At 57.5% G+C, this 22,738-nt stretch overlaps 1 protein-coding gene across 4 annotated transcripts; it reads left to right on the forward strand.

Annotated features, from left to right (window-relative positions):
* Positions 1-21,731, forward strand: KATNB1 (katanin regulatory subunit B1). Of its 4 annotated transcripts, none has more exons than XM_030848015.2 (20): positions 1-121; positions 1,264-1,559; positions 5,847-5,977; positions 9,744-9,861; positions 15,194-15,294; positions 15,681-15,722; positions 16,357-16,440; positions 16,655-16,770; positions 17,225-17,296; positions 17,458-17,608; positions 17,781-17,971; positions 18,078-18,208; positions 18,628-18,678; positions 19,614-19,681; positions 19,837-19,956; positions 20,048-20,197; positions 20,389-20,465; positions 20,553-20,627; positions 20,857-20,973; positions 21,311-21,731. In XM_030848015.2, exons 2-20 carry the CDS (start codon positions 1,520-1,522, stop codon positions 21,441-21,443), a joined length of 1,968 nt encoding a protein of 655 aa, XP_030703875.1. In that variant the 5' UTR covers positions 1-121; positions 1,264-1,519; the 3' UTR covers positions 21,444-21,731. The 4 variants fall into 4 exon arrangements, with proteins under 4 accessions (XP_030703875.1, XP_060144472.1, XP_060144471.1 ...); XM_060288489.1 differs by having other exon boundaries at positions 115-255; XM_060288488.2 differs by lacking the exon at positions 1-121 and adding an exon at positions 376-1,071.
* Positions 21,732-22,738: the final 1,007 nt, after the last annotated feature.

Consider the following 22,738-nt stretch of genomic DNA (forward strand, 5'->3'; position numbering starts at 1 on the left):
CTGAGCCGGAGGTTTTGTTGTGAGGGTCGGTTGTCAAGCAGCGGCCAATCAGGCCAGGGGATGGAGGAAAGTGGGGGTCGCGCCTGGAGCGGAGCCTCGGCCTCCAGAGCCGCAGCTGCAGGTGGAGTGGACGCGGGGCCGAGGGCGCAAGGAAGCGAGGGGAGGATGAGCCCGGGGCTGGGCTGAGCCTGCCGGGACCGGGACGGGCTGCGGCGGAGAGGGCTCTGGGCGGAGGGAGGCTGGAGCCTGTGCCCCGTAAGCTGAGAGGAGTGGGAGGATTAGGCGAGGCCGAGGGACCAGCCACAGCTTCGGGAGGGGTGGGACCGGCGCGGAGGCCGGAGGGGAAAAACCAGGGAGGCCGGAAGCAGAGCCGGGGGTCTAGCAGGAGGAGGGGTGATGAATAGGGACACAAGAAGCAAGAGAGTGAATGAATGGGGATACTGTTAGCGCAGAGGAAAGGGGGAGACAGGAGGGTCTGGCGAGGCAGGGGCCAAGTTAGGGAGCCCAGGAGACAGGATGTGCACGCATGGGGGGACACAGGCGGCAGGGAGAAGGAGGAGTGAATGGAGGACTAGAGAGTCAGAACTGGGGAACCCAGGAGAAAGGGGAGGGCGAGGATAGGGTTCGTGGGAGAGAGGCTTGGAGGAAGGGGATAGGAGGCTCCATGAGGTCGCCTTTTAGAGTTGAAGAGTCATACCGACTCACGACCAGACTGGAGGCCTAGTTCCCAGCACTGTCCTTGGGAATTGCAGGGACCCGGTGTAGTTCCCTTGATACGAACTGGACCCCCAGGGCCCTCTTTGAGGCTCTCCCCAGAGAAGACTTCAATGCCTATCTCTAGGGTGCCTCTGATGGGCCCCTAAACTTAGCCTCTGACTCCGCCCCCTTCCCATACGTCAGACAGACAGTGACTCCCAGCAATCTATCTGAACTGCAGACATGTGGTCTTCCCCGCCCCACCGCAGCTGCTGCATTTCAGGCAGCCAGCTTCCTGGAACAGAGCCTCCTCCCGTCATCCTGGCCTCTGGGAGGACCTTCTTTTTCCCTGTATTCCAAGTCACCCTGCCTGAGGTACCCCCTCTCCAGATTCTCAAACCCAGTTTGCAGCGCATCTCTTGGCTCTGGTGGCTTTGGTGGGTGTTTGTCTTTATCAAGTGGCCTTGGTCATCCAGGGAGCTGCATCTGCAGGTCTGCAAACCCAGGGACGCCCTGAGCTCCCCCTGAGTATTTGCTAACAAGCCATCACCTCTGTTTGTGTTCCAGCCCAGTGTTGAGCTGAGATGGCTCAAGCCTGACATTCCATGACCCAGGATCCCGACAGTCACGCACGGGCTGCTGCTGTGGATGATTTAAAACCACGAGGTGGTCCGGGGCTGGGAGACGAAGCATTCCCTCTGCCTGGATGTGTGGAAACTCCCTGCCAACTTGATTGGCGGGTCTGGGGGGGGGATCCACCCCCACCCCACAAGGAAAGCACTGTCTACTGTGGGTGGAACTTCAGGTGCCAGCCAGCTGAAGGATGGCCACCCCTGTGGTCACCAAGACGGCCTGGAAGTTACGTGAGTGGTTTTCTTTCTCACCCCATTTACCCTGATAGCTGTTTGTTGCTGGGTGGCCTGAACCCCCAACTGTGTCTCCAGTTCTAGGGACAGGGGGAGACTGCACGCTTTGGAGTAAAGTAGACCAAGATGCAAATCATGCCTTTGGCGTTTTGTAGCTGGGTGACATTGGCCGGGTGACTTAACCTGTCTGAGGCTTAGTTTCCTGTCTGTGCAAGGAGATAATCACGCCTCCATTCTAGAGTTGCTGTGAGATTCAAGTGAGAAAATGAGCATAATGAAGCACTTAGCAGGATTTCCAGTTAGGCTGGCAGGCGGGATGGGGCAAGAAATCCTGAAAGATGTTCTTGGTGTTTTCAGACATCTCACAAGTCAAGCTCCCCCGTCAGATGAGGGCATCTTGGGCTGGGGGCTGGGGTGAGAGGATAGGCAGAGGGATGCTGATAGCCTCTGGAATGTACCTGAGCCCGGGCACCACCCACCCCCACCGTTACTCTATACTGACAGCTCTAAACTCTTTGGTCTTAGGACACCTTTATACTCTTAAAAATTATTGAGGACCCCAAAGAGTTTTTGTTTATGGGAGTCATATCTATCAATATTTACCATGTTAGAAATTAATACTGAGACATTTTAAAACACAAGAACGCAGAAACATGCCGTTAGTGATGATGTCCTCACATGTCATATATCTCCTGGAAAACTCCACCATATTCTTGTGAGCAAATGAGAGTATAAAAGTCAAATTCCATCTTAGTATTATGATAAAAGTAGTTTTGTTTTCTTGGACCCCCAGAAGGATCGTGAGGATCCCAGTGTTCTCCAGATCATATTTTGAGACCTGTTGCTCTACACGTTGGTGCTTCTGTGGGCTGTACCCCGCCTGTAGTAACTGGTTGGCATAGATCTGGTGTGTCCAAACTGGCCACCCTCTGCTATGAGCTGTCCCTGGGCTGTTTTCAGAAGCTGGGGCAAGGCTCCTTCAATTTTTTAACTGTGAGAATCTGGGCAAAACTCTTTGCTGGGCCTCAGCGTCCTCATTTGTAAATGAGAGGTTTGGGCCATTTTCAAATTGTTCCTCAGCCCTAGGGTTCTGGGAGAATCCTGTTATGGGCTCCCAAGGAGGGTATACTTTGGACAGAGTGGCTTGGTATTTATTGGAGTTATGAATGTATACCTTCAACAGCTGTTTTTCCTGAGAAACCAGGAAAGAACCAGGCACTGGGGAGACAGTGGGGGACAGAATAGACAAGGTCCCTATGCAGTGGGGCTCAGAGCCTGGGGAGAGCAACAGGCAGGAATCAGATAATCACACTGACCCATCTCTCCTTGGAACCTAATTCCAAGCTTGAACAGTTAACAGTTGTGCTTTGAATCAGTTAACTAGGTGATGAGGGGTGGGGGTAGGGGAGTGCTGTAGGCTGCCTAAACAGCGTATGCAAAGGCCCTGAGGCAGGAAGCTTGGTGCATTGGAAGGCCTCAGAAGAGGCCATGGGCTGCAGCACAGCAGTGGGGAGAATGTGGTGTCACGTAGGCTGGTGAGGACATGTGTCTACAGGACCCCAGCCCTTCTGAGGTTTTGGCTTTATCTGAAGGGCAAGGCTAAGCCCTAAAGCATTCAAGTGGGAGGTGATGTGATCAGGCATGTTGGGCATCTGCTGACAATTTCATGTGCACAGCAGTTTCCATGGGTATAAACTGTTTGAGAGCCCAAGCCCAAATGACCTCTGGCTCCTTGTGGCTCTGGAGTCTGGGGAGGATCAGAACGTGCTTGGCCAGCGTGCGGTCGTTGAAACCTAGTTCTTTGTGTCTTCTGTTTGGGGTGCAGGTGCTCAGTGCCTCTGGCCAGAATGCAGTGTTCCCCCAGCTCTGGCTGGGATGTGGGGTCCAGGTTGTGCCACCTGAGCTTGGGAAACTAGCATGGGCCTATGCCACAGGGTAGAGCAGCAGCCATCAACCTGGCCTGCTGTGAGGATTTTTATTTGTTTTTATTTGTTTGTACATTTAAGTTCAGTACCCAGGCCTGGACCATTGCTGGATGCTGTCCTTCAGGCCAGAGTGGGAAGAGTGGGAGCTCTTGGGCCAGTGCCCTATGCTGAGGCCTATGCCTGGTGCCTGAGGCGTGCCCCCCTTTCCCCACCCCACCCCCCGGTCCCTCCAGGGGCTCCAATCAGCCCCCTGCTCAGGCTGCTTGCAGGGGAGTGGTCTGAGCCCTTCTAGAAGGGCCCAACCTTGAAATCCTTCTCACCCTAAAGTCTGTGGTTCTTCAGGCTGGATGCCCTGTTTCAGGGACCATCTGATCAGGCTGGAGTGTGAAGACAAAAACCTTATCACTGTCCCTACCCACTGTCTCTTAGCACCCGGCCTAGAGCAGGTACCCAGGAAACATTTATATCATGCATTAATGGCTGTCTCTGGGGGCAGTAGTCCTGAGGTGCAGAGAGGGGTGGCAGTGTGCCCAGGAGGCCCAGTGCAGTGGGGGCCAGCCAGGACTTTGCCTGGGAAGGGTGAGAGCCGGGGTGGGCAGTCAGGCCTCTAGGTGGGTCACACACCCAGGGCAGCGCATGCGGGGAGTGTCTTCAGGGAAGGGGAGAGGACCCTAGGCTGGGGATCAAAGTGCTCAGGGGGAAGGTGGTTTGCCCTCTAGCTGGGTTGGGCTGTCAGTTTGGCCCAACAGAAGCTCTTGAACATATAAGTGTCTGTGACTAGAGCCCCAGAGCATCCAGGCACCTGTCCCTACAGTGTCCAGAGGACAGAGGCTCCTTGGCTGAGGTGCGGACCCCAGAGAGGCCCAGCTTCCTCGAATCCAGTGGTGGGGTCCCCAAGGCCCTGGCTCAGGTTTGGGCCTGCTGGGAGCTCTCGCCCTGCTGGGGCTAGCCTAGCCGGGCCTTGAGGTGGGGTGTTGTCTGTGAGGTCGAGCCTGGAGCCTGGTGCCCTGGGCAGCTCTGACAGCCCCTGTGAGCCACGCCACCTGGCAAGCATCCCTCCTGGACCCAGCTTCCCAACCTTCCTGCCATCTGACGTGGGCACCACAGAGACCCCCAGGCAGGGTGGAGGCCAGAGCAGGTGCCCAGGAGGGGCCTCTGCAGGGCAGCCGCACTGGCCTCTCCCTCAGAGTCACCCACGCCGGCCTCGCAGCTGCCTCAGGGCGTCAGCGCGTTGGGGTTTTCCCTCATCTGTGTGGGGAGACCTGTTTCTTCCCTCTGCGTTCTCAGGAGGAGCTACTCAGGCCCTGGCTCGGAGGCCAGGGCTGCCTCTTGGTTCCTTGCCCATGTTTTGTTCCCTGGAGGCCCTGGCAATGTCCTCTGAGACATATGTCTGCTGCCCCCCGCAGTCCAAGCCAGGGGCCCTCGTGGCCGCCCACAGTGACCTTGCCTTCCGCTCTGTCAGGTCGGCCCTCATACCTAGACCCCTCAGTCGGCTGCGTCCTGCTCCCTCCTCACCCAACCTACCCTCCTGGGCCCCAGTGCCTGCTCTCCATGGCGTCTGGTCCTCGGCCTGCCAAGCAGCCACGAGCACTCAGCCCCTCGCAGCAGCCCACAGGCATGTCCTCACTGAACCCTCAGTAGCTCAGTGAGCCAAGCACTGTTATTATCCCCATTTACCCGACGAGGAACCCAGCACTCAGAGAGGGTGAGCAACTTGTCTAAGGCCACACAGCTTGCAATAGCAGAGCTCAGACCAGAACCCAGTCCATGATTCTGAAGCTGCGGACTGAAGCCCTGGCTGAGCTCACCTGGGGTCAGCTCGTCTGTGGTTGACCTGCACGGTTCTGAAAGTGTGTTCCCCAAAGCAGGAACACCAGGCAGCGGCTGAGACGCTTAGGTGGTTACATGGGTCAATATTTTTTATTTTAATAATTGTTTTCGTTTTTCTTTTTGTGTCATAGAAAAAATAGAATGAACATATCAAGCTTAAAATTTCATGCATATTATTACTTAAACGACACAGCTAAATAAAAATAGCAAGTCAGTTTTAAAAATTGAGCATAGTAAGTCAATAACAGTACCTGTGGCTGTACAGAAAAAGGAAAAAAATCATGAGGCCTAAGGGAAGGATGGAAATGACTGAAGTTGAGAAATAGTCATTTCTGTCTCAGGCCCAAACTCTGCCTTGTCCCACGGCTCATGGGGGTGTCTGGGCACCAAAGGGGAGCCACAGGGGGCAGAGCCCTCCCGCTGGGCTTCGGGTGCCAGGGCTGGTGGCCGAGCAGGGCAAGGCCTAGCCCTCCTCCCTGTGGCCCGTCAGGCCCCTGACTGCCTTGTCCCTCTGCTCTTTCCTGTATAGAGGAGATCGTGGCCCATGCCAGCAACGTGTCCTCACTGGTGCTGGGCAAAGCCTCGGGCCGGCTGCTGGCCACAGGCGGGGATGACTGCCGCGTCAACCTGTGGTCCATCAACAAGCCCAACTGCATCATGGTGAGGCTCGGCCGGCAGGTGGGGCTGGGGAGAGGTGGGTGGGCAGGCCAGGGTTGGGGGCTGGGAGCAGGCAGCTTTGCAGGAACCCAGCACATCAGTGCCTTCCCCAGCTGTCTGCTCAGGAAGGCCCAGGACAACCCTGATGGCTGGGACAGTGACCTGTCCTCAGGAATGGGAGTGGGGGGGAGGTCACCTGGCCATGGGACAGAACCCTGGGGAGCCTGCGTGAGAAGGCTAAAATAATCCCACGGACCCGAATTTGAGCCTCCCCTGCCCACTGGCCTATCCGCTTGCCTGTCAGTTACGCGTGCGGCTGTTTTGATTCATTCCCCACCTCATTCCACAAAAAGGATCTGAGTGCCCCTGGTTGGAGCTGATTAGAGGACTGGTTCTTTGACAGTGTTACCAAACTTAGGTCTGGCTGCTCGCAGCTTGGAAGCCAGTACTCGAGAGGCAAGTGTTGGTTGAAAGGTAAGGTTGCTTTATTCAGGAGGCCGGCAACTGGCGGGAAGGCAGACATGTATCTAATGGCCAACTCCCCCCCGTTGATCAGAGGGCAAGAACTTCTAAAGGAGAGTTTCAGGGGTATATAGGTGCTGGGAGGGTGCCATGCAGAGCAGCACGCCAGCTCTGACAGTCACCTTGAAATGGTCATGCAGTGGTCAGATCAGCAGCATCTTTAGTACCGGGGCCTGTTTGGTCCCATTTCTTTGAGGCCAGTTCGTGGAAGCAGCTTATGTCATGGCTATAGTCTGGTCGTCATGTAGTCAACTTTTTCACCTGGTGGGAGTTTCAGTATCTACAAAAAAGCTCAAAAGATATGGTTCAGATTATTATCCATAGCCCTTGAAGAGGAACTAAAGGTCCTTGACTTTGTGGAATGACTAAGCTATTATTATTTGGTCTTGTTTGACTGCTTTCCTTCCTGCTTCTGCATTTTCCTCACTTCTCTGATTAAATTTATCCTTTGACAGAAGTTTCTCTACAGACAAAAGGCAGGCAGAGGACATGCGGGGAGGTGTGTCTGTCCTAGGAAGGCCCCACAGGGTCCTGCTCCATTTCAGTGGCACTCTCTCCCTGTACACAACTATATTCAATGCCAAAAACTGTTTTCCAATACAGGAAAGTGTAAAGGAGGGAAAAAAATAACAAAAATGAATCACATATAGTTTGATTATCTAAAGACCATTACATTTGGTATTTTGGTCTGTGCCCTTCTAGGTACGCATGCATGTGTGCGCAGACTTGTGCCTGTATGTACACGTGCACACATGCAAACACGCCTACGTGTACACACACGGAAACGTATAACAGTATGTTTCCAGAACACTATCTTACTCTTCGGTAGCCTGGTTTTTTTAAAAAAATAACAACATCGTCAGCATTTTCCTGTGTCAACAAATATCCTTTTATGATGTGATTTCCAAAAGCTTCGCAGTATTTCATCGTAGGGATGAGCTTGGCCACGCCTGGTTCCCAGCGTGGAAGTCATTGCCGGTTTTATGGCTCTGCTCAGCCGCAGCGGGAACATCCTCCTCTCCCTAAATCTTTGAGCAGATCTGCGACTTCGCATTGAATCTGTGGGTGTGGCATGTTTTAAAAAGCTTTCAAAACATATTGCCAAACTGCCCTCTGGAAATCAATTTACATTCTCACCAGCAGCACAGAAGCCCGCCCTCTCCCGCCACAACCTTGAAGCACAGGGCAGTATCAGTCTTTTGACTCTTGGCCAAGTAAAGATAAAGATAAAAAGCGGGCGGGAGGTGATATTTATTTATTTACTTATTTGGTTGCATGGGGTCTTAGCTGCAGCAGTCGGGCTTCGTAGTTGCGACTCACCGGTTCCTTCGTTGCAGCACGCAGGCTCCTTAGTTGCAGCTCCTTAGTGGTGGCATGCGGGCTCCTTAGTTGTGGCATGCATGTGGGATCTAGTTCCCCGACCAGGGATCAAACCCCGGCCCCCTGCATTGGGAGTGCGGGAGTGCAGAGTCTTATCCACTGTGCCACCAGGGAAATCCTGGGAGGTGATATTTATTAGTAGACACTTAATCAGCTCAGTGTTCTTGTGAGGTCCAGTGGACAGCTGAGATCTGACCCGAACCACGGCCAAGGTTAAGGACAGAACTGAAAGTGTTTTGCTTCACTTTGCTTTGGGGGTTCGAATGTGTTTCCCCTCTCTGAAATGCCAAAGTAACATACACCAATTGAAAAAGAATCAACAGAGGCTGACAAAAAATGGACATGAAGTGACCCCCATGCTCTCGCCCTCAGAACAGCACAGTGGACAGCATGGGGTCTGGCCTCTAGACTAAGCTGCTTACACCAGGTGCCGCTCGCAGGCCCCCAGCAGGCCTCATCCCCTCGCTCGCCACAGAGCAGGCCTCTCAGTGCCTCAGACTCACCAGGTTCTTTCTCACCTCAGGTGTATACACATGCTACCACCTCTGCAGGCAGTCTTTGCATTTCTGTGTGGTTTTGACTGTGAGTGAACTTGTATAGCTCCCTGACCCACACATCCCTCCCTGGAGACAGCCGTGGCTCCCGATGCCTCTGTGTCCTTCCAGGATGGTTTTATACATTTGCAAGCAAATGTGTATGCCTGGTCCCCTTCCCCTTCTTAGTTTGCACAAATGCTATCGAACGACATATACTGTCCTCCACCTTTTCTCACCTAAGAGCGTCGTGGAGATTAGTCTTTCTCACATTCAGAGGGTGCCTCGTTCATCCTTGTGGCTGAATGCTATTCCATTGCATGGGTGGCCACAGCTCATCTAACCAGTTTCCTGTGGTGGGCATATATATTGTTTCCAGTCTCTTGTCAGATTCACGGCAAAGAATGACCTTGGGTCTGTGTTGTTTCACGTGTGTTGCGTGTGTGTGGGGTAAGCCCCAAGGTGCAGTGGCTGGTGTGCAGGGAATGTGCATTTCTAAATGTGGATAGATTTTTGCCTAATCACCCTCCATGTAGTTTCTACCCATTTATACTCCTGCTGGTGGTACTGGGGAGTCGGGCAAGCTGCTTGTAACTGTCTGGCCTTTGGGTCGTTCTGCTGAGGAGCAGTTTTCCCCTACTGTCCCCAGTTCCCATGGGAACATGGTCTTAGCAAACGCTGATGGCATCACCACTGTGCATTCGGTGGCCAGTGCTGTACGGGGAGTGACAGACACCACGGATTTAAGATTCCAGCCTCCTCTCCAGAAAGCTGGAAGTTCCAGCACCTCCCGCCCCCATCCCTGGGCTCAGCCCTGCCCAGCTCTGGCCTGGTCTGAATTGGGGGGAGCCTCTGTGTCTCCCAGCAGAGTCACTCCCAGGTCCCCTGGGTTCCAGAGCCCCTGCCTGAGAACATGGCTGGGTCCTCCAGAGGGGGCCGCCCCTGGGGATCCACGCATTCCAGAGGGGCGGGGTGTGTGCCGCTGACGAGCCAGGCCTCAGTTCTGCCGTGGTTTCCCCTCCTGAGGGCTGGGCCGGGCAGAGAGTGGAGATGGGAGCACAGCCCAGGTGGGCGATGCTTTGGACTTTAGACTAAAAGGTCAGCTGCCCCCCTCCAAGGGGCCCAGGGCCACTTCTGCAGGTGATGTTCATGTCAGGAGCACAGGGGTGATGGGTGGAGCATGACTGGGGTCTGGCCCACTTTTAGCCCTGGGAGCCGAGAGGCCTGGGGGTGGCTCGGTCTAGCACAGCATCCCTGCTTGACATGCCTCCCAGGGACCCACAGCTGGGGGTCTGTTCATGCAGAGTGCTGAAGCTGCCACCCTCTCTTCACAGAGCCTGACGGGTCACACGTCCCCAGTGGAGAGCGTACGTCTCAACACCCCTGAGGAGCTCATTGTGGCCGGTTCCCAGTCGGGCTCCATCCGCGTCTGGGACCTGGAAGCTGCCAAAAGTAGGTGTCCGCACTTGCCTTCCCCCCACACACACCTGCAGTCGTGCTTGTCCTCAGCTTTGCTGTCCAGCCGCTTCCTCCAGGAAGCCTGTCCTGACTAGGTTTGGTGCTTTTCTCCTGGGGGCACTGACCAGACAGTGTGGCGACTCCCCACCCCTGTTGACCTGGCAGCAGTGACGTGCGTTGCTTTCTGAGTGCTGCCACTGAGGGGGCGTTCTGTAAATGTCGGAATGATGGACAGATGTGTGCATGGGTGGGTGGGTGTCTGTGGATTCAGAACCTGGAATGACATCAAGTGCCACCAGGGACCGCGCAGGACTCGTAAATGAGTGAAGGGGCTGTGTGCGGAGAACCGGGGTATGTGCCCCGCTCCCGGGGGTCCTCACTCAGCTCCAGCTAACTGTTGCCTGCAGGAATGGGGCCTGGGTGGCCAGACTTTCTGTTTCCTTGTGCTTTGTTTGTTTTAATTTAGTTTTCATCTTTATAGAAGTTATGCATAGTCTAAAAAGGCAAATGCTGGTAGTTCACAAATGGTCACAATGGAAAGAGGAAGCCTTGCCTCACTCCAGGGGCCTCAGCCTTCTGTCCTTGCACCTGGTGAGTGCTAATCGCCTCCGCTTTTCCAAGCAATGTGGATATACTGCAGTTTCTTTTCTTTTTAAAAACACTTCATACATTAGCTGTGCCATCCTCCTACAGAAAAGGAGAATTGAGCTCTCAGTGCTACCCCAGCTCTGTCACTCACAACATTTCCCCCCCATCCTCCCTGAATCACCTTTTAAATACTCAGTGTTTATATTATCAGGACCTATAGATGTTATTCAGAGCTGCTTGCATTTCTTTTCGTTTGATAATTTTGTTTCCCTGGAATTAATAGTTGTTCTATCTTTTTTTCATCTGCATGTTTTCTGTGTCTTTGTTACTAAGCCAGCCCCAACTTATCTGCCAGAAGAGTAAGCCTCCTCCTTGAGTTTACCCCCAAACCCATCCCATCATTGAGGTGTCTCTTCCCAGAGCCTCTGTCCCCAGGTCCTAGTGGCCTGGGAGCTCCCAGGCCTGCAGCCCAGCTGCCATCCTGGGGCCCTTGTCTCCTCCCCGGGGAACTCTCTCCGACTCTGCCACACCAGATCCCACGTTGTCACTTTTCTTGGTTCCCCCACTCTTTTAGGTGCGGCACATTCTTTCATAGCTTACTGTGAAAGGGTACACTGCAAGCACAGTTTTAGAGGCTGAAAATGACTTTATTCTTTTCTTTTTTATAAATTTATTTATTTTATTTTTGGCTGCGTTGGATCTTCCTTGCTGCGTGTGGGCTTTCTCTAGTTGTGGTGAGCAAGGGCTACTCTTCGTTGCAGTGCGCAGGCTTCTCCTTGCGGTGGCTTCTCTTGTTGCAGAGCACAGGCTCTAGGCACGTGGACTTCAGTGGCTGTAGTGCATGGGCTTCAGTAGTTGTGGCATGTGGGCTCAGTAGTTGTGGCTCACGGGCTCTAGAGCGCAGGCTTAGTAGTTGTGACGCACGGGCTTAGTTGCTCCGTGGCATGTGGGATCTTCCCGGACCAGGGCTCAAACCCATGTCCCCTGCATTGGCAGATGAATTCTCAACCACTGACCCACCAGGGAAGTCCCTGAAAATTACTTTATTCTAAAACCACCCCCCTTTTATTTCTAAGAGTTGGAGTATAGAATTCTAGGTTGGGAATACTTTTCCCTCCGAATTGTGAAGGTGCAGCTCCGTTGCCTTTTAGGTTCCAGGGTTGCTGTGGGGAGGTCAGTGCTGTCTCATCCCAGATCCCTCTCATGGGACCTGCTTCTTTCCTCCTTCTGCCTCTCTCTCTTCACAGGTTTATAGGATCTTCGTCCCAGTGTCCTCAGGTTTCATAGACAAGGCCTTGGTGGGCCTATTCTCATCCCTATGCTGGATCCTCACTGGGATCTTTTGGTCTATAAACTCATGCCCTCAGTTCTGGGCCAACTGGGGAGTCCTGCCTTCCCTGGAAGGGGGGCTGCCTCTCAGCCTTGCTGGCTGTTGCCACACAGCAGTCTGGGCACAGTGTTGCCAGCTGTACAGATTTTTCAAGTGAAGCTGGGAATCTGGACATTTATGTGGAATCCACCCATTTCTGAAGGTTGACAGCTAATTCAACATATTTTTCAAGGGCTTCCCTGGTGGCACAGTGGTTAAGAATCCGCCTGCCAGTGCAGCGGACACAAGTTCGAGCCCTGGTCCGGGAAGATCCCACATGCCGCAGAGCAACTAAGCCCGTGCACCACAAGTACTGAGCCTGCGCTCTAGAGCCTGCGAGCCACAACTACTGAACCCGTGTGCCACAACTACTGAAGCCCGTGCGCCACAACTACTGAAGCCTGCACACTAGAGCCCGTGCTCCGCAACAAGAGAAGCCACCGCAAGGAGAAGCTCACACACCGCAACAGAGCAGCCCCCGCTCGCCACAACTAGAGAAAGCCCGCATGCAGCAGCAAAGACCCAACACAGCCAAAAATAGATAACTTAATAAGTCAATTAATTTAAAAAAAAACCATATTTTTCAGAACACTCTGCAGGCTGACACTCAGAGGTCCAAGTAAAACCTGTTTGCTCCCTGCTTTTTGCCAACCTCTAGCCTGGACCTTCCAGCATGCCAGGCGGGAGGCCATCCCCTACCTGAAGGACAGGAGAGGAAAGGGTGACATGGATTTTGCCAAGTCTGCCTCTTCCAGAAGAGATGCCCCCCTTGCCTGGCTGAGACTTGAAGGTCATTCCAGGCCTCTACTCTGGTGCTTGCTCTACCTCTGCTGCAGGACGGCGGCCACTGGCCATGCATGCCTGGTGGCTGGGTTCATTCTGCTCTTGTATAGGTGATCCTCAAGAAATGACCTCAACCTGAGCCTCTTGGGTGGTGCTGGCCCACCCAGTGACAGGCTGTTTAAGAAAGACAGAACCCCGGGACTTCCCTGCTGGTCCAGTGGTTAAGAATCCGCCTTCCAATGCAGGGGACACGGAATCAATCTCTGGTTGGTCGGGTAACTAAGCCTGCGCGCCGCAACTTCTGAGCCTGCGCACTCTGGAGCCCACGTGCCACAGCTAGAGAGCCTGCCTGCGGCAACTAAGACCTGATGCAGCCATAAATAAATAAACAGACAGAGCCCCAGGCCCTCTGAGATAATAAACAGGGGCTGAGTGCTTAGCATCTCAGCATGTGGTCCCACTGCCTGGCCACACACAGGACCCACAGTGCGGGGGCATCGCTGGACAAGGGGCCAGGGAGGAGCAAGCCTGGGCTGGCTGGGCTCCAGCTGAGAAAGCAGAAAGGCTCGGGCAGAAGGCAGTTCATTTCCTGGGAAGCCTCTGCCTGGACCCAGATCCCAGTGGAGGGCACCAGCCATTCACCATTCACTGAGGAGCAAAGGAAAAAGAGAAGCCAAGGGCCGTGATTTCTCAGCCATGACTTTCACGCATAAGGGAATGTGAGGAATTTCTTGAGGTGGGCAAAGAATGGAAACTGAAGACCTCTGGAATTCCTGAGCCCTGGACTCCCAGAGCTGGCTGCTCTACAACGAGCTTGTTACACAGCCCAGACCCCACTCCCGGAGAGCCTGACTCAGTAGTGGGATGGGCCCAGACTCTGGCTTTCTTAAGCTTCTAGGTGGTTCTGATGCAAAGCCAGGTTGGCACTGTCTCCTTATATGACAGATGGACAAACTGAGGCTCAGGGAGGGCCCTGAACTTGATAAAGCCTCTGTGGCTGGGGGTGGCGGAATCTGGGACTCAAATCCTGGTGTCAAGACTCCCATCCCAGTGTTGTCCGCCCTGCCATTTGCGGGGGGTTCAGCGATGGAAGAGAAACTTGCCCGTAGCATCCTCGGCAGAAAGAGCTAAGACCTCAGGCCCACCTCCACCCCCAACCCACCACAGTGTGAATGGAAATGATACAGAGGCAAACTGGCACCCCACATGCAGGAAGGGGTTCTTAAAGGGCTGCCTTACTGTCACATCAGTTGCCCATCACTGGAGGGTTCAGCTACTCGGCTGGAAGGGTTTAGAGATTCCCATGTGGGGCAGACAGACCCCGGAGACCCCTCCACTCTGCAGCTGCTGGATCCTGCGACGAAATCCGGCCTCAGGAGGCCTGCCGAGAGCCCTCCTGGGACAGAAGACCAAGGGCAGAAATCACGCCGGAAGAATGTGTTCCTGCCTGCTTTCCACAGAGCAGCCAGAGGGCGAGGGTGGCTCAGCTCAGGATCCACAGGAAGGCATATGCTTCATGAACGTGAACCTGCCACATCCTCTCAGGGCGGGCCAGGATTTTGGAAGCCTGGCTTGTGGGATGCAAAGCAGGTGGGCTGGCGGGGGTGGTGTGGACTGGGGCAGGAGCCAGACGAGTCTCCTCCCTCCAGGACCTGGACTGGGCAGCATGTGCCTGAAGTTCCCTTGGCCAGCCAGGCAATGCTGAGCCCCCGAGACAACTACAGAGAGTGAGGAGGGCAGCTGCTCACGTTTTGGTGCGGTTGCATCTTGTCCTTAAAGCATTACATCTGCGGTCTGCTTGAACACCTCCTCCAACAGACAGCTCACCACCTCACAAGCCAGCCTGTTTCACCTTGGCGCAAACCTAAGGATGGCTGGACTGCCACACCCCTTGGCACCAGCCCTCCTGGGGTGGACGGTTTCATTCAAACAGCGGAGTTATAAGTCTTATAAAAAGCAAGACACATGACGCCAGAGAGAAGAGGCAAACTTGAGTGGTACCGGAGAACACGCTGAGACAGAAACGCAAGGTTTGCCTGCAGCCTCCCTCATCTGCCACCCACTAACATCCTGTTCAACGACCACCGCCTCCAAAAAGCCCCCCTGGATTTCTCTTTTCAACCTAGCAGCTTCTCCCCCAGCTTGGACCTCTCCTGCATCTCTCTCCTTGCACTGTCTCGGGTGTGGTGGGATGCCTGGCAGACCATAAGCTCCACGTCCACATCCACAGGGCCCGAACCAAGTACAGTAGTTACCTGGCTCTGCTGACTCTGGGGCTTCACTCTCATGAGAGCATGCTGGGACAAGCCCAGAGGTGCAAGCTGCGGGGAGCTTGCAGGGAGTTTTCTGAGGGCTCGGGTAATGGCAGAAGTGGCTGGCATCTCTTGAGAGGAAAATAGGAAAGTTAGTTGTTAGGGTGGTAGGACTCTGGTTGATTTTTCTCCTTGTTTTGAAAGTCTGTGATACTGTTGTGTTTTTCTGTGCAGTCAGTATGAAAGCACACACACAAACGAACACAACAGCCCTCGCTCCACCAGCCATCCTGTTTGCCTCTCACGCCATTGTCTCTGCTCTCTTCCTTGTTAGTCCTTCGCACGCTTATGGGACACAAAGCCAACATCTGCAGCCTGGATTTCCACCCGTATGGCGAGTTTGTGGCCTCGGGTTCCCAGGACACGAACATCAAGGTGAGCCACCACTCTGCACCCTGGCTCTCCCACTGGGCCAAGCAGTGGGACTGGGACGGTGTGTCCCGTCTCGGGTGGGGGGGCGGGCTTCGGCTCTTCGGGGGACGTCTTCCCCGTGTGGCAGCATCCGTGCCCTCCTGGGGCAGCGATGTGGAAGCGTTTGCCAGACATTTCTGCTCGGGATGCCCAGCTTTAGTGAGTTGTTTCCAGATCCCTGTCACTTGGAGGTGTAATGACCTGGAGGTGCCCAGAGCCCCTCTCTGCTCATGGCCACATGTTGCCCTCCGACCAGGCTCCAGGACTTAGCTTGGCTAGGCCTCCCCAGCCCAGCCCGCCTTGGTTGTGACCTGTCCTGACCCTGCCCCCCTCTGCTCCTCTGCTCACAGCTCTGGGACATCAGGAGGAAAGGCTGTGTGTTCCGATACAGGGTAAGCAAGGCACCCTCTGTCCGTCATTCCACAAGCACCTTGCAGGCGCGGAGCATGGGGTGGTGTCCAGACCCTGGCAGGGGCTGGAGGGGACTGTTGTCCAACCTGGGTGAGAACGTGAGAAACAAGAGTCCAGATGAGAAACATGCATCTGGAGCAGAGCAGGAGTGCAGTGGGTGGTCTACCTGGACCCCCGGCTTTCCGTGACTCCCCGCAGAGCTGTGTTTACCGAACTGTGCTCCACGGTCTGCAGGCCGCTAACAGGAGTCATTAAGTGAAGGGGGTTCCTGTTCATATGAGTTTGGAAGGACTGGGTTTAGTAATTATTTGGGGGGTTTCTAGACCCGTTGACATTAAGAGGCGGCATTTAACTCTCCAAAGAGACACAAGACACATTGCTTCCCAACTGCCAGGCCACGCAGCGCTATTTCCTGGAGCGCCCTGCAGGACTGGGGGTCCGTGACCGCATGTGGAGAAGTGTCCCTCTGTGACATCTCCCACATGTGGCTGTCAGTCCCCTCCTTGCCTGCTCCCAGGAAGCACTGCTCATGGAGGGCAGGGACGAGTGGGTGGTGGGGAGAGAAGTCCGCTGGGCCCAGGCCCCTCGGGTGCTCATGCTCTGTCCTCCCCTCAGGGGCACAGCCAGGCCGTGCGGTGTCTCCGGTTCAGCCCCGACGGGAAGTGGCTGGCATCGGCCGCAGATGACCACACGGTGAAGGTAGCTCCCGGCCTGACCCGGGCCCAGGGCTGGGGACTGGGGTCTGCTGATCACACTCAGGTTGGGTCCTCACCTCCCTCCTGATCAGGCTCGCACATCCCGAGCCTGTCCAGAGTGGGAGGTGGTTCGTGGATAAAGAGCTCGGGCTGGATTGGAGGGCGAGCGGGCAGCTGAGGGCCAGGCTGGCACTGACCTCCACCCTGACCTGCCCCAGCTCTGGGATCTGACTGCTGGCAAGATGATGTCCGAGTTCCCCGGCCACACAGGGCCTGTCAACGTGGTGGAGTTTCACCCCAACGAGTACCTCCTGGCTTCTGGCAGCTCTGACAGGTGAGGAGGAGCAGGGCTCGTCGCCCGTGACTGCTGTCCCTCACGTCCCTGTCCTCTGGCATATGTCTGTCCCCAGTCTGGTTTTGTGTCCCAGGATGTCATATGATCCCAGGTAGGCTGAATTAACTGTCAGCCAAGCTGGGATGGGACCCGGGTCACATCTCTCTCCCAACCCTGGCCCCAGTGTCCTGGGACTTCATGGTATGTCTGGATCCGGCCCCAGTGTCCTGGGACTTGATTGCGTGTCTGGGTCCAAGGCCCATATTCACCTCCCAGGTGCCGAGTCCCCTCCCGCTGCCTGTGCAGGGCCAGCCTATGGCCCCAGGCATTGCTCTGAATGGCCGTGACCTGGGGCGGCAGGTGTCTGGAGAGAAGTGGGCTCCCCCGGCCACTGGCCTGTGTGGAGGCCAACACGTGGCACTGGCTTCCCAGCACAGCCTGACTTCCTTTGCAGGACCATCCGTTTCTGGGATCTGGAGAAATTCCAGGTGGTGAGCTGTATCGAAGGGGAGCCAGGGCCTGTCAGGTAGGTGGGCGGCTGGGCAGTGGGCCAGGGCCCTCCTCCCGGGCAGTGGGGTGTGGCTGCAGGTGGACCTTTCCCATCTCCACTTCCGCTCCCTCCCGTCCTGGGCTCCCCGCAGCCTCTCCGGTGTCTCCTGACCCACGGCCCACTCTCGCCTGGCCCAGGAGCGTCCTCTTCAACCCCGATGGCTGCTGCCTGTATAGTGGCTGCCAGGACTCACTGCGCGTCTACGGCTGGGAGCCCGAGCGCTGCTTTGACGTGGTCCTCGTCAACTGGGGCAAGGTGGCCGACCTGGCCATCTGCAATGACCAGCTGGTGAGAGAGCCACCGCCCACCGTGCACCCTTCTGCTGGGCCGCTCGCCTGCCTCCGCCTCAGGCCCCCAACTCCCACCCAGCCCCGGGGGGTCCTGCCCACCCCCCACCCCATCCCCCCGTCCCCCAGCACCACCGCGAAGGGTCCCGCCCCAGCTCTGCCGCTTCCCGCAGATAGGCGTGGCCTTCTCCCAGAGCAGCGTCTCCTCTTACGTGGTGGACCTGACGCGGGTCACCAGGACGGGCACGGTAGCCCCGGACCCCATGCAGGACAGCCAGCCCCCGGCACAGCAGCCGCCACACCCCAGCGCCCCGCTTCGGCGCATCTACGAGCGGCCCGGCGCCACCGGCAGCAAGCCTCAGAGGTGGGGTGCTCGGGGCCCCGGAGGGCGCTGGGGGGCACAGGAGGCGGGCCCGCAGCCCCTGCCTCACCGGGGCCCCCACCTCCTTTCTGCCCGGCCTGCTCCCCAGGGTGAAGCAGAACTCAGAGAGCGAGCGCCGCAGCCCCAGCAGCGAGGATGACCGGGATGAGCGGGAGTCTCGGGCGGAGATCCAGAACGCCGAGGACTACAACGAGATCTTCCAGCCCAAGAACAGCATCAGTGAGGCCTGGGCCCTCCCCTCCAAGCCCCAGCGTTCCCCTCTGTGAAAGGGAGGCAGATGGTCCTTTCTGGGGATGGCGTCCATGTTGCTGCACTCCCTTAGCTTAATTCCTAACCCATGTCTGGGCCCGGGCTCTGTTCCCTGGTCCTCTAGGCCCCAGCAGAGGCCCAGCAGCCGCTCAGTGCTCGGCCTGCCCCAAGCAAAGGAAGGCCCAGTGGGGCAAGGGGCCGGGAAGGGGCAAGCCTGAGGGTTCAGGGCCCGGGAACGGGTCAGTCTGCAGCTGTGCGCGCGCCTGGGAACCACCTTGCATCTGCCGCATCCTGACGGGCCCAGGGTCCCCGGCTGGCCGGGCCCTGAGGGCTCAGACAGCAGCCCTGGGCTGACCCACATGAGTCCCCAACCCCCTCTACCTCCACAGGTCGGACGCCACCCCGAAGAAGTGAGCCCTTCCCAGCACCCCCGGAGGATGGTGAGTCGGGGGGCAGAGCCTGGCCTCCCAGGGTCCCCAGCTCCCTAGTCCTCCCCTTCCACAGCACAGTTTCCAGCCTCTCTCCCACTGGATCTTTTCCCTCCACTCGCCCCCAAAGCACCTGCTGTGTGCCAGGCCCTGTGCCAGGCCCTGGTGATTGAGTGTGAAAAGGCAGGTAGGTGCCCCCGTCAGGAGCCCACACCCAGCGAGGAAGGCGAACGGTAGGCAGCCACATGGTAGGAAGGAGCCGGGAGTGGTGAGAGGCTCTGGGGCCCGTGTAGATGGGGGGCCGTGAGGCTCTGAGGAGGCGGCACATCAGGCAGGCCTGGGGGCCAGGTGAGGAGACAAGGAGGGAAGAGCCTCAGGTGGGAGGGAGCCGAGAGGACAGCTGGGGCTTGGGGTCCGGGAGCAGGAGGCCAGGCCCTGCAGGCCCTGGGTTGGGGGCTTGGGGTTTTGCTGCTGGAGGGTTTAAGAAGGGAGAAAACCTGCTCTGCTCACTTACGATTGGAGAAGGTGGCAGGGCGGGGCACCCTCATCCTCCAGCCCCTCCCTCCCTCCCCTGCTTTCTCCTCAAGGGGCCATCTTCTCGTGCCCCTCGGGCTGGGTTCCTGAAGGGCCTCTCTCTCTCCCGCACTCCCACTCACCATCCACTATCCACTCACCGCCCCCCTCCCAAAAACACTCCTTTCCTAGTGAGGCGACAGGAGCACCCCTCCCTGGAGCTCCCTGGGTCCTGTCCACACACAGTGCTTGGCGCCTGCTTTCTACCAGCCCTGTGGCTGAGTGGGTGGTAAGGGAGGGGACAGGCCCATCTCCGGCCCCCAGGCCTCCCGTTAGAGGTGCCGCCCACAGCCCCAGCCCAAGCCCTGCCTTCTGCCCGCCCGTCCCTTCTCCTGGCCTGACCTGACCCACTGATCTTTTCCTTCTGCCTCCAGACGTGGCCACAGCCAAGGAGGCAGCAAAGCCCAGCCCAGCCATGGACGTGCAGTTCCCGGTGCCAAAAGTATGTCCAGGTGGAGCGGGCAGGGTGTGGGGCTCAGAGAGGGGCTGGAGTCCCGAATCGGCGCTGGGGCGGTCCTTGCCGGGGAGGGGGGCTGAGAGGGAGGGAGGGAGAAGAGGCCTTGGGCTGGCCACCTGCTGAGCCCCAGACCCCTCCAGCTCGAGGTCCTGTCCCGGCCCCCAGTCGTCACTTCCACCCCTGCACCCAAGGCCGAGTCTGCCATCATCCCTGCCACCCGGAACGAGCCCATCGGACTGAAGGCCTCTGACTTCCTGCCTGTGAGTGGGGGGCCCAGGCTGAGGGCGGGTGCAGGCCCGTGGGGTGAGGGCAGAACTTGGCTGCCAGCATCAGGGCACCCGTCCCATGTAGGCCGTGAAGATCCCCCAGCAGGCGGAGCTGGTCGACGAGGATGCCATGTCACAGATCCGCAAAGGCCATGACACCATGTGTGTCGTGCTCACCAGCCGCCACAAGAACCTGGACACCGTGCGGGCCGTGTGGACCACGGGTGACATCAAGGCAAGTGCCACTTCTGCCCGGGTTTGGGGTTGAGAAGAGGGCCGCCCGAGGGGCACAGGGGGAGCTAGGCGGCCCCTGTCACCACGCCGAGCAGTCTTATGAACAGCCCGCAGTAAATCCCATCATCACGCCACACCCAGGCAGGGCCACTCAGTCCCCGGTCCCCTCTGACGGGTGCTCTGTTTGCACAGACGTCGGTGGACTCGGCCGTGGCCATCAATGACCTGTCCGTGGTCGTGGACCTCCTTAACATTGTCAACCAGAAAGCGTAAGTGGCTGTGGCGGGGGGCGGGGGCGGCGGGGGAAGTGGGCAGGGCCGGGCACTGAGGGCACGTGTTCCTGGCCCTCTCCCCAGCTCCCTGTGGAAGCTGGACCTATGCACCACCGTCCTGCCACAGATCGAGAAGCTTCTGCAGAGCAAGTACGAGAGGTACGGGTGGGGAAGCCGCACCTGCCTCCCAGCAGGGAGGGACCATGGGAAAGACCCCCCAGGGCCGGTGCCCTTGTGAGGTGGCCGTGCAGCATTGCTGGGCCCTCCAAATTTGAGAGGATAGAGTGAAAACGAGCCCATGCTGCCTCTCTGATCCTGTTTCTGCCCCCTTTGTCTCTGTGTACCTTGCTCTCTATTTGTGACTCCATCTATCCCTCTGCCTCTGAAGCTATGTCCAGACGGGCTGCACCTCTCTGAAGCTGATCCTGCAGCGGTTTCTGCCCCTGATCACAGACATGCTGGCGGCCCCGCCCACCGTGGGTGTGGACATCAGCCGGGAGGAGAGGTGAGGAGCCAGCGGTGTGTGTGGCAGGGTTGCCACATCAAGCGAGAGCACAGGCCTGGGGGCCCAGCCTGCTTGTTGGTGGCCCTCCTGAAACAGCTTATAGAGGTCATTGTGCCTGAGACGGTGGCTCAGGGCACGGGGTAGGGTTGCCAGAGCCTTGGTTCCCCCATGGCCTGGCTCTGCCCTGGCCCAGCCTCAGTGGGTCCCGCACTCTGGGCTTCAGCCTTCCTCCGGGAGGAGGGCCGGAGCGATTCGTACAGGAAAGGCTCCGGGATCGGGTGGGGGTAACGGTGACCGTGCCGGCCAGCCACCTTAAGCGTGGCCCCTCTGCCCGCAGGCTACACAAGTGCCGGGTCTGCTACAAGCAGCTCAGGAGCATCAGTGGCCTCGTCAAGAGCAAGTCGGGCTTGAGCGGCCGCCACGGCAGTGCCTTCCGCGAGCTGCACCTGCTCATGGCCAGTTTGGACTGAGGAGCCCAGAGGGTGGTGGCACCCTCAGGCCTGGCCTCGGCCCCCCACTCCTGTTCCCTGTGCGCCCACCGGCCCATGAGCCTCTGCCCGGCCCCCACTGCTGCCTGTGGTCATCCTAGAGGCGGTGGCGCTGGCCCATTGGCCACCTCCGCAGCCCTAAACTCTGACAACTTCTCTCCAGCAACAGCTGCCCAGCTTTGTCCGACTCCTGCTTCCTGGGGCAGCGAACCGAGCCCTGGGGCTGCTGCTGTAATTTATAAAGTGACTTTTATTAAATTTGTAACTATTCCCTGCTTTCCTTGCTGGGAGGTGCAGCCTCTGGCCACAAGGCTCTCGGGGCCCCATATTGCCTGCCTGGCTCTTCAGAGATGAGACCACGCCTTCTCCAAGACCCAGAGGCGGTGCACCAGGCAGTGTGGCCAGCAGGGGGCAGCAGAGCGATGGGCCGGCGGGAAGGGGTAAGTTCAGACTTGTTCTGGGGAGAAGAGGGACCCAGCAACTCCCCCTTTCACGGCTAGGAGAAACAGGTGAGGAGTGGGCTCATCAGCTCATCCCCTGTCTCAGCCACACTCCCACTGTCCCGTGGTTGCCTCCAGGGCCAGCAGGTGTACACTGCAGGGGGCCAGGACCCCAGCCTTGCAGGCATGGCCACCGCTAGGCTGACCCAGGGCCCACCACCCTCCCCCATCCCTCCAGGAGGCCTCCAGGGATAGGACCGGAAGGGCAGCTGCCCCGTCCTCCAAACAGCTTTCACTCCCTGCAGGAGCCCCCAGTGCTGGCTGGCCGGAACAGCTCCCCTGACCCAGTGGTCGTCCCTTATGCTCCTGAGGCAGGTTCCACCCCAGTTTGGTGGGAGGGCCTCACTGAGCCCTGCCCATGTTTTCCCAGGTTGGGACCGGGTGCAGGCCAGCACAACCCCCGTGGTGGCGCTGCCCTGGTGGGTGGGGTGCTGTCAGCAGAGGGAGGAGGGGTGCAGCACTTACCTGTGGTCAGTTCACTTAAGGGGGCAAGGCCAGGGCAGGCGGTGGAGTGGGGCCCACTCCGGTGGGTTTTTGGCAAGCCTGTGGAGAGCTTGAGTTTCCCATCTATAAGATGGAGGTGACAGCACTGTTGTATGGGTCACAGTCATGATAAGGGTGGGGGGAGGGGGCCCCTCCTAGTCAGGAATGTTCAGAAAAACATGATCCTGACTTGGTGACCAGCCAGCAGTGGGGAGCCAATGGCACGTGCCAGTGCCCTGCTTGCCCCCTGCGACCTGACCGGGGGTTCACGAGACCAACTCTTCCAGACGATGC

The sequence above is a fragment of the Globicephala melas genome, chromosome 19, assembly GCF_963455315.2.
Source record: "Globicephala melas chromosome 19, mGloMel1.2, whole genome shotgun sequence".
NCBI lineage: Eukaryota > Metazoa > Chordata > Mammalia > Artiodactyla > Delphinidae > Globicephala > Globicephala melas.

Bases quoted from the DNA above. Each gene is read 5' to 3' on its own strand.
- KATNB1 (XM_030848015.2), top strand. From the start codon at position 1,520: ATGGCCACCCCTGTGGTCACCAAGACGGCCTGGAAGTTAC. The intron at 19,682-19,836 runs GTATGTCCAGGT...AGACCCCTCCAG, and splicing joins TGCAGTTCCCGGTGCCAAAA to CTCGAGGTCCTGTCCCGGCC. The intron at 20,466-20,552 runs GTAAGTGGCTGT...CCCTCTCCCCAG, and splicing joins AACATTGTCAACCAGAAAGC to CTCCCTGTGGAAGCTGGACC.